The 18503-nt window shown below is 39.8% G+C and overlaps 2 protein-coding genes across 2 annotated transcripts in view; one reads left to right on the forward strand and one right to left on the reverse strand.

Moving 5' to 3' along the window:
• The window catches only part of afap1l2 (actin filament associated protein 1-like 2), a 40998-nt gene that overhangs the window by 11063 nt on the left and 11432 nt on the right, over positions 1 to 18503 (reverse strand). Inside the window, exons 2-4 of the mRNA XM_083557289.1 lie at positions 10463 to 10591; positions 9528 to 9593; positions 8295 to 8386 (exon numbers count right to left, since the gene is read on the reverse strand). Of these exons, the coding sequence (XP_083413415.1) occupies positions 8295 to 8386; positions 9528 to 9593; positions 10463 to 10591 (287 nt within the window). The remainder of the gene's footprint in view (positions 1 to 8294; positions 8387 to 9527; positions 9594 to 10462; positions 10592 to 18503) is intronic.
• LOC310734862 (kelch repeat and BTB domain-containing protein 13) lies at positions 5450 to 7372 on the forward strand. The gene has a single exon (XM_083557324.1). The coding sequence runs from the start codon at positions 5871 to 5873 to the stop codon at positions 7365 to 7367; it is 1497 nt and encodes a 498-aa protein (XP_083413450.1). The 5' UTR covers positions 5450 to 5870; the 3' UTR covers positions 7368 to 7372.

The raw sequence follows: 18503 nt of genomic DNA on the forward strand, positions 1-18503 counted from the left end.
CCTGTGCATCTTGAATTATTTAGTTGATTAATAGTGAAATTACTGTCACCAATTCATTATTTGCCTTTATAGAAGCTAGATGCTTAGTTTACAGTTTTCTCCACAAGTACTGGAATAGAAAGGATAATCATGTTGTTTTTGCTGTACAACTTTCATTACCTGATATATATCTTTGAATTAGTTAAACAATTTAGAAAATGGCAAAACAGAATTTATTTTAAATAACTTTATTTATAGTCAAATTGACATTTGTCATTAAAAAAAACAACAACATACATACGAGCTGAATGAAGCCTATTGTCGAAAATTATTATTATTATTATTTTGTACTAAAACAGATTGTCCACCACATTGTATAACTTCATTTATAGAGTATTTTAACAATACATTTGCTCACCAAAGAAGTGGGTGTTCTGCCATAAACTTTTTTTTAAACACAGCTAGATGTAAATACCAAAAAAGGCCTTTGGTAATCAGGAGACACAGAATATTGTAACTAAATGTAAACTGTAGGCATTTAAAGGAACCAGCAAAATAGTAAGCAGTAAACAAGAATAAGGAGAACATAAAAGCAATAAAAGGACTTACAAAAAATGCTCAAGGGTGACATCTGCCATTGATTAGGATGAAAAAAGGCCGAGCTATTACTTCCTCCATTTCAAACTTAGTATCCCAGCTGATACAAACACAGCCAAAGATCAGAAGTAAGAGCCGAAAGACCAGTCCAACTGATCCACCAAGGCAACATGATCAATCCTGCTTATGCAATTGGAATGAGTGTGTTTGACATGTTAGCACACTCAGTCATAAAGTGCTGTGAACTGAACCCCATAAAAACCCCAACTTTAGGCGATTCCTCTGATTTTTGCTGAAATAATCAAGCATATTCCCAAGCCCTACTCATTACCATGGGAACACAGTCTGAGAAATAAGTAGATCAAAAGTCAGACATAAATAAGGAGAGAAAGCCAAGCTTTGGGAAAGAGGAAAAGGACAACTGGGAAAAAGACCAAACAAACACCTAAAACATGGAAAATCCCTGGTTCTGGTGCCAAAAATCCAGCACAGTGAAAATACAAGTCTAATGGGCCCTAAAACTATTTGGAAAGAGAGAGTAGCAGGTAAAAAAATTTGCACTGTTAAAAGACATCTTGTGTATATGATCTCTGAACAGCTGCCATCAATACTTTGATCCTCCTTAGAAGTCACTTTTGGCCTAATGGACACACTGTACTTGATTAATCATCTGATCTTCCTTTGAATGCTCTCTGACCAGTCAAAGACCCTGAAATAAATTCTTTGTTTGCTCAGTTATTTCTTTTCTGTGCAATCCAGGTTTTAAGCTTGTTGTATTTTTTAATCTCTTGTGATCAAAATTACATTGAGATATCATTTAGTTTAGTTTAGAGCTTTATTTATCGCCATGGGGCAATTGATGTAAGCTGTCATGGTGCTTCACACAATCAGAACACACACATACAAATGTTAATACCTAAAAAATAAATAAATAAATAAATAAATAAATAAATAAATAAATAAATAAAAATAAAAAAATCATCTAATTCAACTGGATTTGTTACATAGCCGTATTGCTTCGTTCACAAAAGTAAATTTGTACCGGTTTGTGGAACATTTAGTTTATCTTTAACGTCACCCAAGGGGCATCCACTCAAAATAGTCATTCAAAGGGTGTGTACAGTCACCAATAATTTTGTGTGCCATTCTCATCATTTGCTGTTCATAATAAAATGTGAGACTTCGCAAAGGAACACCTAAAATTTTTGAGCACAAATTTACCATACCTTGCAAGCGATTCCTATTCTTTACAGACAATAAAAAAAAAAAAAAAAAAATTAAATAAAAAGACAAGGTACTTTCCACAAAAGAGTTATAAAAGGTCATAAGAATACGTCTCTGTACATTAAAAGAATTGAACTTCCTCAGCACAAATAATCTTTGATGTGACTTTTTACTAATTGCATTTGTTGAAACTTCAACCTGTTATCAATAATTGTTCCTAAATATTTGTATTTATCCACTACATCGACCTGAGTGTTATTAATAATTACTCTTTGAGGTGCAGGTGTTTTCTTAATAAAATTGATAATCATCTCTTTTGTCTTTGACACATTCAAATCCAATTTCATCAGATTACACCATACAATAAAATCGTCCAAAACCGGACTATATTCCTGATCTACATATGACAACAAAGATAAAAGCACAGTATCGTCTGCATATTTTACCAGATAACTGTTATTATACGAACTTTGGCAGTCATTTGTATACAATATGAATAGAAGAGGAGAAAGTACACAGCCTTGTGGTGAACCTATAGAAATATTTGTTGTGTCTGATAGGACACCATTAACTCTTACTCTTTGTTTTCTATCTGTTAAAAAGTTCATAATCCATAAAACTAAACCATAGTTGAGATTAAACTGACTAATAAGTTTCTGTCCCAAAATCACAGGTTGCAAGAAATTGAATGCAGACAAAAAGTCCACAAACAAAAGGCGCGCAAAGGCTCCACTATTTTCTAGATGTCGACTAAGAGCATTCAACAGAAACAGTTTTGCATCATCTACACCTCTTCCAGCGCGATATGCAAACTGCAATGGATCTAAGAGTGGTCCAACAACTGTCATCAACTTCTTTTTAATCTCTTTTTCAAAAGCCTTCATGACTAAAGAAGTCAAGGCGATTGGACGATAATCATTTAGCGCTTCCGGCTTTGCTTTTTTAGGTATAGGTACAATGATTGATGTTTTTCACAAATCAGGAACCAAACCCAGGTCTAGAGAAGATTGAAAAAGTAAGTGGAGAACTCCACTAAGCTGTTCAGCACAGTGATTCAGTGTTCTACCACATATACCATCAGCTTATTAAGCAGTATAGCCTTTAACTGTTTCAATATATTAGATGGATTCAATTTACAATTATTAGAAGAACTAATATCATCTTTAAAAAGTGCCACCTTACTAATATTTTCTATAAAAAGTGCCATCTCCTCACCAGAAACCGATGTATCAAAACGAGAGAAGAAATCATTGTAATTATTAGATAAAAGAAAATTAGCCTCATAATTCTCTGTATTAGTTTGTTGATTTGATACCCTTATACTGACTTCAGCCATACTCTTAATTCCTTTCCATGCAGCTTTAAGATTGCCTTGCAGAAACACACCCTCAATCTTATTTTTATAATTATTTTTAGCAATTTTTATTGCCCTTTTAACTTCCCTGTTTATCTGCTTCTTCTCCTCATTATTTCCTAAGAGAAATATTCTCTTCTTCATATTCAGTAAGCTTTTTAACTCCTTTGTAACCCAAGGTTTATTGTTGGGATACAAATTGATCTTTTTTGTAGGTATGACAGAATCAGCACAAAAAGTAATATAATTAGAAACGGTAAGCACCTGTTCATTGAGATGAGAACATGTGTTTAAAAACATAGTCCAATCTGTGCAATCGAAACAACCCTTCAAAACTTCAATATTAGAAGGTGACCATTCCCGTACAAATCGTACTTCTTTCTTCATTTGTTTAACAATAGGAACATACACCGAAGACAACATAATTACATTATGATCAGATGAGCCAAGAGGTGGTAGTGGCAGAGATTTGTACGCTCCCGGAATCGGGCCATAACATCTGTCTAAAACTATATCAGCACGGGTAGCACATGTGACGTATTGATAAAAACCCTTTAAATATTTGTCCATGATACAGTGATTAAAATCACCTAAAACAAATTTCGGTGCATCTGGGGATAAGTTATCCAGTTTGTCCAAAACATTTTTAACAGTTTCAAATGCCATATAAGTCTTGGCACTTGGATGAATATATACTACTACAAAAACAACTAAGGGAATTCACGGGGAAGATAAAAAGGGCGTACTGAAACCGCAATAAGTTCAATATCAGAATTACAAATCTTAAGACGTACTATTGCCGTATTACACCGGCTTTCTTTAATCATGAAATACCGTTCAGTGATTATAAATCACAGTAATATTGTTGACAGCATCGGTGTGTTTCATTTTTGTGACCTATTTAGTATCAGATTGTTTATTGTATATACAAGAGTCACATGATTCAAGAAGACCACCATTGTCCCTGTCCCTAAGAGGTCTACCATCAGCTGCCTAAATGACTACTGCCCTGTGGCTCTAACCTCCACCATTATAAAGTACTTTAAAAAGCTTGGCAAAAACCACATCTGTTCCTCCTTGCCAGCCACCATTGACCCTCTTCAATTCGCATACAGGAAAAACAGATCGACTGGATTTTGGACTTTTTGACGAACAGACCCCAAGTGGACAGAATTAACTAATAACTACTCCTTCACTCTGACTCTGAGCACTGGTGCTTCACAGGGTTGTGTCTTAAGTTCCCTCCTGTACTCCCTGTTCACACATGACTGTGTTGCCCAGCACAGTTCCAACAGCATATTTAAGTTTGCAGATGACACCTCCATCTTGGAACTACAGAGAAGAGGTGAGATTAATATCAAAATAGTGTCAGTGACAGCAACCTCTGCCTAAACACCATCAAAACCAAATAAATGATAGTAGACTTCAGAAGGGTACAGAAGGTCAACTATACCCCTTTACACATCGAAGGAACTATTGTAGAAATAATCAAGAGCATCAACTTTTTTGGTGTCCACCCCTCTGATGACTTGTCCTGGTCCCTGCATACCACGTCAGTTGTTAAATCAGCTCATCAGCGACTAATCTTTCTTCGAAGACTCAAGAAGTTTGGCCTCCCCCCAAAGTACTCACCAACTTCTATAGATGCACCATCGAGACCATCCTAACTGAAGATCCTAACTGTCTGGTATGGCAGTTGCACAGTACTAGATTGCAAAGCCCTACAGAGAGTCATAAGAACAGTTGAACTCATTACTGGAAATAAACCACACACACGGTGTCTGATGAAATCTTAAAAAAAATCATAGCTGATCCCAGTCACCCAGCACACAGCCTGTTCAACAAACTGCAATCAGGCAGATGCTAGCAGAGTATTCATTCCAAAACCAACAGGCTGAAGAATAGTTTTTACCCTCAGAATCAACAACGAACTTTAATACAGTCTCACTTCAAACCACAACTGACAACAGTCTTTGTTACATTTCATACACACTGGGACTGCACAATTCTTTCTTTGAACTCTAATACCATTGCACTTAGTACTATTACACCTTACTTGCACACTCTGCGTTTTTGCGTATTCTTTGCACACCAAACATATACATTCTCCTTGTTATCCATTGTTTTCATAAATTAATTATTATTTTTTTTTTTTACAGAATACTTCATGCTTATGCCATATATGTAAATAATTATATAATTTATTTATTATATATATATATATATATATATATATATATATATATATATATATATATATATATATATATATATATATATATATAAACAGATTTGTACTTTTTTCTCCTTTTTCTTCTTTCTTTATTTTTTCTTAATTTTTTCATTCTGTTTCATGTTTGATATTTAATATTGCTGTAGTTTGCCTGGAGCGTCACTTAAGAATTTCATTGTACAAACTGTCACTGACATCTGTACATATGACAAATAAAACTTGAAACTTGAAACTTGAAGAGTGTGTGTTGTGCAGAAGCCACACTCCCTGTCCCATTAGATCCCAGAGACCAATCCTTCTGCTATCTTTAGGATAGCTCTATTTTGAGTAACTGCTAAGCAGGGCAGGGTGACTGACGCTACAGTGTTATTGAAACACTTATGTTTGGTGTCAACTCTGGATTGAATCTCCCGGACTAAAACATACTTTAAAGCCTGCTGTGTGGATTAAATACTAGTTAAATAAAGACAAGCTGGAGGAGTAATGGAGCCTCCAAGCAGCCTACAGCTAGACACTGCTATTGTGCCGCCAAATGACGCTTCTGACATGGAGGAGGGAGAGGGTCTAACACACTCTCTCAGAGTGCAAGTGGACGGAAGTTTTTTCACTGTGGACCGGACATTGTTGGCCCTGAATTCAGAGTACTTCCGTGCTCTTTTTCGCTCTGAAATGAGGGAAAGCCATCAGAATGAGCTCTATTTGCAGGGAGGCCTGAGAGCAAGGGGGTTTCTCATAGCGCTTGCTGTTGCAAGGGGTGAGAAGCCAAGCATCAGAGACCCTGATGAGATTGTGGAAGCTGTGGAGTGTGCTGCCTTCCTTCAAGTAGACACCTTGATGCAGTATCTTATAGACATCATAGATACAGACAACTGCTTCCTCCTGTACCATACAGCAGCAGTTTTTGGCCTGTTGAAAGTGTTTCACAGTGCAGCAGTATTTATCCGTGATTGCTACCGAGATCTCAATGAGGCAGCGCAGGTTCTGCCAGTCGAGATGATTCAGTATGTAGAATCTCTCACACCTGCTTCTTTCATTGCTATGGGAACACATTCACCATCACTGAAAATCCTGCAAGATGCCTCCAGGACTGTGTGGTACCTGGAAGAGGGGCAAGGAGTGTGGAAGTACCTGACTGACCTTCCCACAGAAGCCAGCACCTCAATGGCAGGAATAGCTGTGGTGAAGAACCGGCTATATGTTGTAGGAGGTGTCCGAGGGGTGAGCATGGAGACGGTGGACTTCAGTTACTGTTATGACACAAAGAGCAACTCCTGGAGTGTGTTTGAGGGACCTCAGCAACCTAGATACAACTTCACACTTGTGGGTTATGAAGGGCAATTGTATGCTTTTGGTGGTGAATATGATAAAAAAATATTGTCTTCTGCAGAGGTGTGTGATGTTTCTACATGCGAGTGGACCTTTGTGAAAAATACCCCCTGTCCAGTGGCAGGAGCAGCAAGCACTGTAGCCCGAAGGAGGATCTTTGTATGCTTTTGGAAGCCCCCTAATACTACAGATATTTATGAATATATACCAGTCAAGGATGAATGGACCCTGACTACAACTATGATTCATTATCAGAGTTATGGCCACTGCATGGTGGCGCATGGTGACAAACTGTACGTGATGAGGAATGGTCCTTGTGATGACTTCTTACGCTGCCTAATGGACTGCTACAACATCACCACAGGCCAGTGGACATCCATGCCAGGGCATTATATTAACAGTCGAGGAGCCCTGTTTACAGCTATGGTGAGAGGGGACTCAGTGTTCACAGTGAACCGTAGTCTGACCCTAGAGTACCTGATTTGTGGGGATAACTGGAAACCACACAGACAGATGCTAGGTTTTCCAAAGAGTGGCTCACTCTGGACATGCATGCTCAGACTTCCCAGCACCAAAAATAAAAAGGAAGTAAATACTAGAAATGAACCAGTGGAGACTGCTAATGATGATAAACACAAGGATGACAATGTGTAGGATAACTTGCCACAACGTAAGATGTTTACACGTGTAAGCAGAATTATATAAACGTATTATATATGGAGAATGCTGTGCTCAAAAATCAAGGCACTGTGTATATAAATTAGGTTGACTAGAACAGGGAAACATTTCAAGTTTTTCTAGGAATAATTGCCTCCTTTTTACCTATGCACATACACAGCATATCCACTCCAGCAGTGGTTTTCAGTAGCAGTTAATGCAGGTGTTGTTAATCACTGGTAGCAACCTGTGGATCTCTAAGGATCTGGATTTCAAAGACGTCTCACTTGGCTGTAGTTATTCTCGCCATCCTCCTGTATGTCTATCTGCCTGACTACAGCAGAACATTACATAGTTATACTGCAGACCCTCTCTTTGCACTAAGGCTGAGGATTAATACCTAGGCACTGAAAGTGATTAAACACGTATAAATCCATCATTTATTATGAATAATTTGGGATAATGGAAATTTCTTTTATTTGTAAGTAAGCGTAAAAAATAAACACATTTGGCTGCTCTACATAGGTTTAAACAAACATTACACAGCAGATAACACAAGCAAATGTTACTATTATATAAAATAAAATGTGACTATATAAACCATTATCTTGCTATATGCAATACACTGTTTGAACCTACAAATTGTTATTTTCTATAGATTTTGTAGTCTAATTAAGCAATTGATTATTTTTAAATGTCAATTTTCATATAGTGAAGTGCAAATTATACAGAGAAAGGAAGATGATGCAATTACATTTTTGTTTACTAACAATTTTATTTTACCACTTTTTGTCACAATGCGGTAACAAATATGCATAATCTTATATGTTAGGTTTAAGTTTAAGGGACTTAGGAACTTTCTGTTATAAGGATCATATGTTATAATTGTTGAATGATATGCCTACATAGGCACAGATCACTTACTGTTCTTGGTGGAGGAAGCTCTGGAAGACTCTTGCGTGGTGGATAGGCATGCTTTCCTGCACTTTCATTGGCCTCTGTTATTGGGCTATAATCTGATTTCATTTAGGATCAGAAGAGAAAAAGGCAAAAGTCAATGTCTTCAAAAGCATGTTTCCAAATTAGACAACAGCATACATACAAGTCAAGTCAAGTTTCAAGTCAAGTCAAGTTTATTTCTATAGCGCTTTTCACAACAGACATTGTCTCAAAGCAGCTTAACAGAATACAAACATACAAATAGCACATACTGTATACACAATGTGTCTGAGTTATTAACACAGGGAAATAGTTTATGTCTGGTCATTTATGTGGCCTGTGGTAATATTTTAAGAGCCAATAGCCATACTCAAGGACTTCCTATCAGACATTCCTCTGACTTCCTCTTCAAATGCTAACATCTGTAAGATGAACAGTAAACTTTCACAGGAAAAGTCTAAGAGTCAGCAAAGATCATGGGAGGTCATAAATTTCTTAGCTTAATCTCTACTCCGTAGTACCACTTTTTTTTCTGTACAACCTCAAATATGTCTCTTTACTGGACCTCACATATCATACAGTATGTCAGTATATCATCTGATTTATAATCATAATTGCAGATTTAAAAACGGAATAACACAATTAATATATTATCAACAGACAGTTACACTTTCATTCTTCTAAACCACAAAAGCCATTTCTATTTGTCTATTTTTATTTTTGTTCTGCATTGACAAGGCCTGCTTTTCTATTTAGATAAGAGTTTTCTGGTCACCTCTAATATGAATCTACATCGTGTGGTTTAGACAGCTGTAGTGTGAAAGCTCAGTATAGTTTTCTGCATATTACATTTTTCACTGAAGTCTAAACAAAGCAGCCAAGCCGAAGATGGGGGTCTGGCTGTGGAAGACTGAGGAGAGTTATTAAGAAACAGACAGGAAATAGTGTTGGGGGGTTGGGGGGGGGGGGGCACTTAAACCACAATGTATCATCTCTTGAAAATTTAGCAGGGTTGTATTAAAACAGCGAACACAGATAACGATACAAAAACTGAAAACTAAAGATAAAGATAACTGTTGCAATTACAAAAACATGAAAAATCTCTGACTCGTGACACCATTTAATTATAATTTTCTGAACAACACATTCTGGATCTGCAAATGTATTTTTTGTCCTCTACAGAATACTAAAAAGATGGTTTCTAAATCATACACTCACCTTTTTTTTCATTGTTTGGTCCAATTACATGGACCTTGTTCATATAAATATACTCTTCATCCCCACCTTAAAGATAGCAGAAAAGAAAAGAGTCTTCAAAAATGTAATTACATTACAAATAGAAAACATTACAAACTCAAAATTACAAAATGTTTAGACCATGTATTTACAATGATAATAAAAATTATTTATACTTCTCTTTATTATTATTATTATTATTATTATTATTATCTTTTTATTTTTAAAATCTTGACATTCACAGAGGTTTTTTTATTTTTTGACTAAATAAGAAAAGGACAATGATCTGTGTTATGTGGGCAGCTGAGAGAACCCCTTGAGCAGCCACCAAATATACACATGAAAGCAAGGCCTGTTGGAGATGCATGGGGTCATATTCAATTTTAATAAAAATAAAAAAATCCCTCTATAACCCACACAGCATGTATTCCTTATTCATTATCCTAATAATCACCAAAAATCTAGGATTTACATTTATTTATTTTTTTTTAAATATAAAACTTAATGTTGGAAAAAAAAACAAAAAAAAAGCCAACCCAGATCATGAAGTTCATGAACAAAGAAATAACATTGCTCCATCTTAAAGAACAGATTGGGATTTGGAGGATGGAAATGAAGGCTATTTATAAGTTGCTATTCAAAGGAAGTGAGTGTCCCTGGAGGATAAAAGCAGCTTTGGAAAATGATACAGTTTAGAGCCAGAGGAGGAAGTAGAAAAGCCCAGAATACAAAAAGTGACTGCCATGTATATACAAAAAACCCACATAAAACAAATGGTTAAATTTCTTTACGAAGAACAGTTGGATTTCCTCACAAAAAAAAGGTAACATTGCAAATCTCCTTGTACAAAGGAGAAAAATGGGCATGTATATGGGGCGCATTCATGTAATACAGAGGATTTCACATGTACGATGTACCGTTTGAAGATGTGTATGAATGCAGCAAGTCAGTAAGCAGGCTCTTTTGCACAGTTGCATTTCCACTCAGGTTCTCTCCATCCAGGAGCTTCAGGAAACGCCGCAGCTCCTCCAATAGCTGTTCCAACACTGCAATGACATACATGATACACACATGATCAGAGCAGACACTCTCACTAAATAACAGTACTATGTATAATATCATGAGAATAATATACACAATTAAATAAAAAATACTACAAAAAAAAACATTATTAGAGCTGTAGTGAAAAATCACACTTCATTGTTGGCCATTCATTTACATACAATCACCTATAATGACAAAGCATATTACTAGCAGTAATAATTATTAGCAGTAATATTACAACAGCAAGAAAAGTGTCTGGTTTTGATCCTGGTAAACATTCTCTAACTATATACTGTATGTCATTTCATCTATTCAGATTATAGAACCAGTTAGTCTAACATGTCATGTGCTAGTGAATGATGCTTTGTCCTTTCGTCTCCTGCATGTTTTTATCTCCATGTCATTACAGAGGCTTGCTTTCATTTGGCATCATATCACATGCCCAGGGGCTTTTGAATTGTGTTGTGCTTGCTTGTCTTACGTCTCCTTGAAGCTGAGGGGGCTGTAGACTCTGGGGTGAGTGATAGCTTAGAGGTCATGGAGGGGAATAAGGTGTGGTGAAAGAGGCCGCTTTGTCACCCAGGCCGATTTCAGCCCCCATACATCCTCCGTGGGTCAAAGCTGAACTGGCCCACTCGCCCCAGACTCTAAGCGTACTCTTTGTGCCTCTTTCACTGTCATGAATAAGTCGGCTTCATGCCTGATTCCAGTATATTCAAGAATAGAATTAGAGAGAAGTGGGCAAGGTTGTCATAGGGTAAATCGCACCATGAAAACACTGAGGTAAATAGTAAAACAATGTTGGAGTACAATACAAGCATAGAAAATTAATCCTAGCTATACAGTTTGGACATATTCCAAATAATTTTTGCCAGATATCAGTCATTGAATTTCTAATGGTAACTTTCACACCCCTGTAAATAATTCATGTTTTCCAGCCACTCCCAACTCTCTGCCTGTTCCCTGCTGATTATCAAATCATACCAGGCACTTCAAAGAGCTCTGAATTGAAACTTTTCTGCAGCGTAAGGCAAAGGAAATCCTAGAAGCTTTGCCTTTAGGACAGCAGAGACCAGTTTTCACTGAGCCCCACTAACCCTGCTTTAGTGCTGAGTCAGCTTAGAACATAAGCTACTACATTTCATTATTTTATATGATGCCATTTAGCTCATGCAGGCCTTCAGAGTCAATAAAAGCAACATCATGTTTCTATTTTCACATTGTTTTATGATTATGTACAGTTTTGCAGCACCAAATTATGCTGCATGGTGATTAAATTGCCTATGAAACCCTATTTAAAACTACTGCCAGGTACTGGAGAGTGGTTAAAGGTGAGACAGCCCTTTAAGCTGTAGGCGGGGTTTCGGGGGCTAGGTGAGAAATAGAGACAGGAAGACAGGTAGAGAGAAACAAGGAAATAAAAATGTTTTCTGTTACACAATCTATTAGGTGTTGTGTCCGTCCTTAACACAATCTACATTGTGTCAGGAGTGTTACAACATGGCTCAAGGTCTCCGTCGTATTGATCTGCTGATTTTCTATGAGCATATAGCTCACAGCTGGAGCAAATTTGAAAGGAATAGTGAATATATTGCAATGCCGGTCTGTCAGACAAATAAAAGAAAGTGCAGGCATATATTCTGCTGAATTTACAGGTCCTGATGCGGTGGAAAAATCTGAGGCTTTCACATTCTCTGTAGAAGAAGACAAAGAAGTTCCCGATGTATTACTGCAGAAGTTTGCTGAACTCTGTGTGCCCACAAAGAATATAATAATGGACAGATATGTCTTCAACACCACCAATCAAAAGCCTGGTGAGTCTACTCAATCGTATGTTTTCACACAAAAATTGCGACTTTGGAACTTTAAACGATGAGCTAATAACCCAGCCATTAGGGGGGCACAAGCCAGTGCACTCTTAGTGCCAGTCCCAAGCCCAGGTAAATGGGGAGGGTTGCGTTAGGAAGGGCATCCAGCGTAAAACATGTGCCAAATCAAATATGCAGATCACAAATGAGAATTTCATACCGGATCAGTCGAGGCCCGGGTTAACAACGACCGCCACAGGTATCGTTAGCCGACAGGGTACCGGTGGAAATTGGGCTACTGTTGGCCGAAGGAGGAGAAGGAGAGGAGGAAGACGTCTACAGAGACGGCAGGAAAAGGAGCAGTGTAGGAGAGTAGAGGTTCGGGTTGGTACTTTAAATGTTGGTACTATGACGGGTAAAGGGAGAGAGGTAGCTGATATGATGGAGAGGAGAAAGGTAGATATGCTGTGTGTTCAGGAGACCAAGTGGAAAGGGAGTAAGGCCAGGAACATTGGAGGTGGGTTTAAACTGTTTTATCATGGTGTGGATGGAAAGAGAAATGGTGTAGGGGTGATTCTGAAGGAAGAGTACAGTAAGAGTGTAGTGGAGGTGAAGAGAGTTTCTGATAGGGTGATGATCGTGAAGGTGGAGGTTGAAGGGATGATGATAAATGTCATCAGTGCCTATGCTCCACAAGTTGGCTGTGAGATGGAGGAGAAGGAAAGATTCTGGAGTGAATTAGATGAAGTGGTAGATGGTGTACCTAGGAAAGAACGATTGGTGATTGGGGCAGACTTTAATGGGCATGTAGGTGAAGGGAACAGAGGTGATGAGGAGGTGATGGGTAGGTATGGTTTTAAGGAGAGGAATGTGGAAGGGCAGATGGTGGTAGATTTTGCTAAAAGGATGGAAATGGCAGTGGTGAACACGTATTTTAAGAAGAAGGAGGATCATAGGGTGACGTATAAGAGTGGAGGAAGGTGCACACAGGTGGATTATGTTCTGTGTAGGAGATGCAACCTGAAGGAGATTGGAGACTGTAAGGTGTTGGCGGGGGACAGTGTAGCTAGACAGCATCGGATGGTGGTCTGTAGGATGGTTTTAGAGGCGAAGAAGAAGAGGAGGAAAGTAAGGATTGAAAGAAGAATAAGATGGTGGAAACTGAAGGAGGAAGAGTGTAGTGTGAGGTTCAGGGAAGAGGTCAGACAGGGGCTTGGTGGTGGTGAAGAGGTGCCGGATGATCGGGCAACTACTGCAGGAGTGATGAGGGAGGCAGCTAGAAAAGTACTTGGTGTGACATCTGGAAATAGAAAGCAAGACAAGGAGACATGGTGGTGGAATGAGGAAGTGCAGGAGAGCATTAGGGGAAAGAGGTTGGCAAAACAGAAGTGGGATCGACAGAGTGATGAGAAAAGTAGGCAGGAGTACAAGGAGATGCGGCAGCAGGTAAAAAGGGATGTGGCGAAAGCCAAGGAAAAGGCATATGAGGAGCTGTATAAGAGGTTGGACACTAAGGAAGGAGAAAAGGATTTATACCGATTGGCCAGGCAGAGGGACCGAGCTGGGAAGGATGTACTGCAAGTTAGAGCAATAAAGGATGGAGAGGGAAATGTGTTGACTAATGAGGAGAGTGTGTTAAGAAGATGGAGGGAGTATTTTGAGCAGCTGATGAATAAGGAAAATCAGAGAGAGAGAAGGTTGGAGGATGTGGAGTTGGTGAAGCAGGATGTAGATAGGATTAGTAAGGAGGAAGTGAGAGCAGCGATTAAGAGGATGAAGAATGGAAAGTCGGTTGGACCAGATGACATACCGGTAGAAGCGTGGAGATGTTTAGGAGAGATGGCAGTGGAGTTTTTAACCAGATTGTTTAACAGGATTCTGGAAGGGGAGAGGATGCCTGAGGAATGGAGAAGGAGTGTGCTGGTACCGATCTTTAAACATAAGGGAGATGTGCAGACCTGCAGTAACTACAGGGGAATTAAGTTGATCAGTCACACCATGAAGTTATGGGAAAGAGTAGTGGAAGCCAGGCTAAGAGAAGAGGTGACCATCTGTGAGCAACAGTATGGTTTCATGCCGAGGAAGAGCACCACAGATGCCTTATTTGCTTTGAGGATGTTGATGGAGAAGTATAGAGAAGGACAGAAGGAGCTGCATTGTGTATTTGTGGATTTAGAGAAAGCGTACAACAGGGTGCCGAGAGAGGAGTTGTGGTATTGTATGAGGAAGTCAGGTGTGTCAGAGAAGTATGTGAGGGTGGTGCAGGACATGTATGAGGACAGTGTGACGGCAGTGAAGTGTGCAGTAGGTACGACAGACTGGTTCAGGGTGAAGGTTGGACTGCATCAAGGATCGGCCCTGAGCCCTTTCCTGTTTGCAGTGGTGATGGACAGGTTGACGGACGAGGTCAGACAGGAGTCTCCCTGGACTATGATGTTTGCAGATAATATTGTGATTTGTGGTGAGAGTAGAGAGCAGGTTGAGAAGAGCCTGGAGAGGTGGAGATATGCGCTTGAGAGAAGGGGAATGAAAGTCAGTAGGAGTAAGACAGAGTACATGTGTGTGAATGAGAGGGAGGGCAGTGGAGTGATGCGGTTGCAGGGAGAAGAGGTGGAGAAGGTGGAGGAGTTCAGGTACCTGGGGTCAACAGTGCAAAGTAATGGAGAGTGTGTTAGAGAAGTAAAGAAAAGAGTGCAGGCAGGGTGGAGTGGGTGGAGAAGAGTGACAGGAGTGATTTGTGATAGTAGGGTATCTGCAAGAATGAAAGGGAAAGTTTATAGGACTGTGGTGAGACCTGCGATGTTGTATGGATTAGAGAAAAATGCTGAAGATGGAGCCACCAGGTAGAAGGAAAAGAGGAAGGCCAAGGAGGAGGTTCATGGATGTGGTGAGGGAAGACATGCAGGTAGTTGGTGTGAAAGAGGCAGATGTAGAGGACAGGGTGGTATGGAGACGGATGATCCGACGTGGCGACCCCTAATGGGAGCAGCCGAAAGAAGAAGAAGAAGAAGAAGAAATGATGAGCTAATACGCGACTGCGTCGTTTGGGGCAGCGCGCGCAAACAACTACTCTGCGAAAAAAAAAGCTTATGCTGGACTCCGCAGTCAATATATGTTTATGTATGTATTACATTAACAGTCGGAGAAGAGCACAAAAGAACTAAAACACGCTGACGTATGTGTTGTGCAAGATCGCTGCATAAACTGTAACAGATACCACGCCCCTGACAAAATTAAGTGCTCTGCTTTCCAGAAACAGTGCAACAATTGTGGTAAATGGAACTATTTTGCAAAGTGCTGTAGAACGGCTCCATCACTTAAAACAGCACCTCGCTCCCAAAGCCGTAATTAATCCTAAACGAACTGCAGCACAATTCAGAAACCATAATTCAAATCGAGTTAATGAGCTGGACACAACCCTACAGTAAATGCCCCTGAGGACACTTTATATTGTAAGACAGTGGATGATGTTTCTCAAAAAGGTGAAATAGTTACAACATTACATCTGAAGCATGGTTTGGGTCAATTAAAAATGAAAGTGGACACAGATGCCAAATGCAATGTTATATCCAGTCAACAGCTACACCTCATTGTACCCTTAGCTCACATAAACACTAATGAAAAAGTGAATCTCATAGCATATTGTGGACAAACGATCAACACTGTGGGTACCACAACATTACACTGTGAACAAGGCCAACTCAAATTCCATGTTGTAGATCTCAATGTGAGACCACTGCTTGGATTACAGGCCAGTTCGGCAATGGGCCTGGTACAGCTAGGATCACATGTTCATGCCGTGCAAAGCCAAGAACCAGAGGTACGGAATTTAGTGACTTGTTTGACACCACGGCACTCCGCAAACTGCCTGTTGTTTATCACATGCGATTAGATGAGTCGGTAGCGCCCACTGTATGTGTACCCAAGAAAGTGCCCATTGCAATTAAGGACAAACTCATGGCAGAACTTCGAGAGAATTTTCTAAATTGGGCGTAATCGCCCCTGAGACCGATGCTACGGAATGGGTGTCAAAATGCGATTTTTGGCAAATCCCTTTAGATCCCACATTCATGACGCCTTTCGGCAGGTACAGTGAAGTATTCCAGGCATGTCAAATTGTGGTAGATGACATCCTTGTCTGGGGGTGCACACTACAGGAACACGATTAAGTTTGAAACAGGTACTTCACAAAATCCATGCCTGCAACTTGCAGCTAAACCCTGCCAAATGCAAATTTTGTGCCACCCCTGTCTCCTTTGTAGGCCACCTCCTGTCTGCTGACGGCACAAACCTGACGCTGACAAGACTTTAGCCATCCGCCAAATGCCAAAAACTGATGACAAACAGGCCTTAAAACGGTTTCTTGGCATTACAAACTATTTATCAAAGTTTTGGGGGGTTTTGGTAAATCCCTTTAGATGAAGCATTATCTAATCTAACCACATTCATGATGCCTTTCGGTAGGTACAGATTCTTACATATGGCTTATGGGTTTTCCACCCGCTGTGAAGTATACCAGCCATGTCAAATTGTGGTAGATGACATGCTTGTCTGGGGCGCACACTACAGGAACACGATAAAGGTTAGGTACATTATAAAATCCGTGCTTGCAACATGCAGCTAAACCGTGTCAAGTGCAAATTTTGTGTCACCTCCTACGTAGACCACCTCCTGACTGCTGACAGCATCAAACCTAGACAAGACTATAGCCATCCGCCAAATGCCTTGCAATGGTTTCTTGGCATGACAAACTATTTATCAAAGTTCATTCCACACTATAGTGATGTCACAGGCCCTTTATGTGCACTGTTAAAGCAAGATATCGAATGGTCATGTTGCAGGACTCCCTTCCAGAAACTGAAAGATGCCCTATTCAGTCCGCCAGTTCTGCAATATTTTAGTGTTACTAAACTCATTGTTTTTTCAGCTGATGCATCCCAACATGAACTGGGTAAAAGGCAACATGGTACCCCTGTTGCCTTACGCGCCCTGACACCCACTAAATTTCGTTATACCCAAATTGAGAAAGAGATGCTAGCACTAGTATTTGTGACACAAAAGATTAATGACTTCATCTATGGCCGACCTCTCATTACAATAAAAAAAAAACATTGCACACCGCCTCGTCACATCTGCAAAGCATGATGCTCAAGCTCCAACGGTACAGTCTTAATGTGATCTACAAACAAGGCAAGGAACTTTTTGTAGTTGATACTCTGTCACTTGTTCATCTCTCTTCCACTGAGCCTCCTCTTTCAGACAAGCTGCTAGAGGTAATGTCTCTTCAAGTTCTCTCGGCTCAACGGATGGAAGAACTCTGCTCTGTTGTTAAATTTTATCCTACATGCCAAAGACTTTCCAAAGACTCTTTCAAAGAGCTTTCACATGATCCATTCTTTGCAATGAGGGAGGAATTTGTCTTCAAGAGTGGTCTAATCTTTCGAGGACAAAGACTCCTGATACCACCATTGTTACAGAGTCACTGACTCAGCTACTTCAAGGCCATCCAGGCCTGGCAGCCACAAAACGCAGGGCGAAGGAGATCATGTACTAGCCCATGATGTATGGTGATATAGAGAGAGCACTCTCTCGTTGTGCCCCTTGCAACGCCCTGAAACCTTATCACCCCAGAGAACCCATGCACTTGCATGATTTCCCTGACCTCTCCTGGATGTTCACTGCTGCCGACATAATTGAATGGCATGGCAAAATGTACCTCGTTCTTGTAGACTCGTTCTCTGGCTGGTTCAACTATCTACCTGATATGAGGAGTGTCACTGTAATTTCAAAGCTTAAGAGACACTTTCCAGTCCATGGAATTCCCCAGACAATAACAGACAATGCACGGCAGTTTTTCTGTAATGACTTTTCTGACTTCGCACAAGCGTAGGATTTCGAGCACATTCGGAGTAGCCCTCACTACCCACAGTCCACTGGCCTTGCAGAGCGTGCAGTGCGAGCCGAGAAACATCTACTTGAGAAGTGTCACAGAGGGCGCAGTGACATACAGGCTGCTTTACTCTATCTGTGTAACCTTACAGGTGCTAAACTGCTATCTCCTGCCCAGCTTTTCTTCTCCAGACATACAAGAGATTTTCTTTCAGAG

This window comes from Silurus aristotelis, assembly GCF_946808225.1.
Source record: "Silurus aristotelis genome assembly, chromosome: 12".
In the NCBI taxonomy this organism is placed as follows: Eukaryota; Metazoa; Chordata; class Actinopteri; order Siluriformes; family Siluridae; genus Silurus; species Silurus aristotelis.

Coding starts and splice junctions, on each gene's coding strand:
- LOC310734862 (XM_083557324.1), top strand. CDS start 5,871: ATGGAGCCTCCAAGCAGCCTACAGCTAGACACTGCTATTGTGCCGCCA.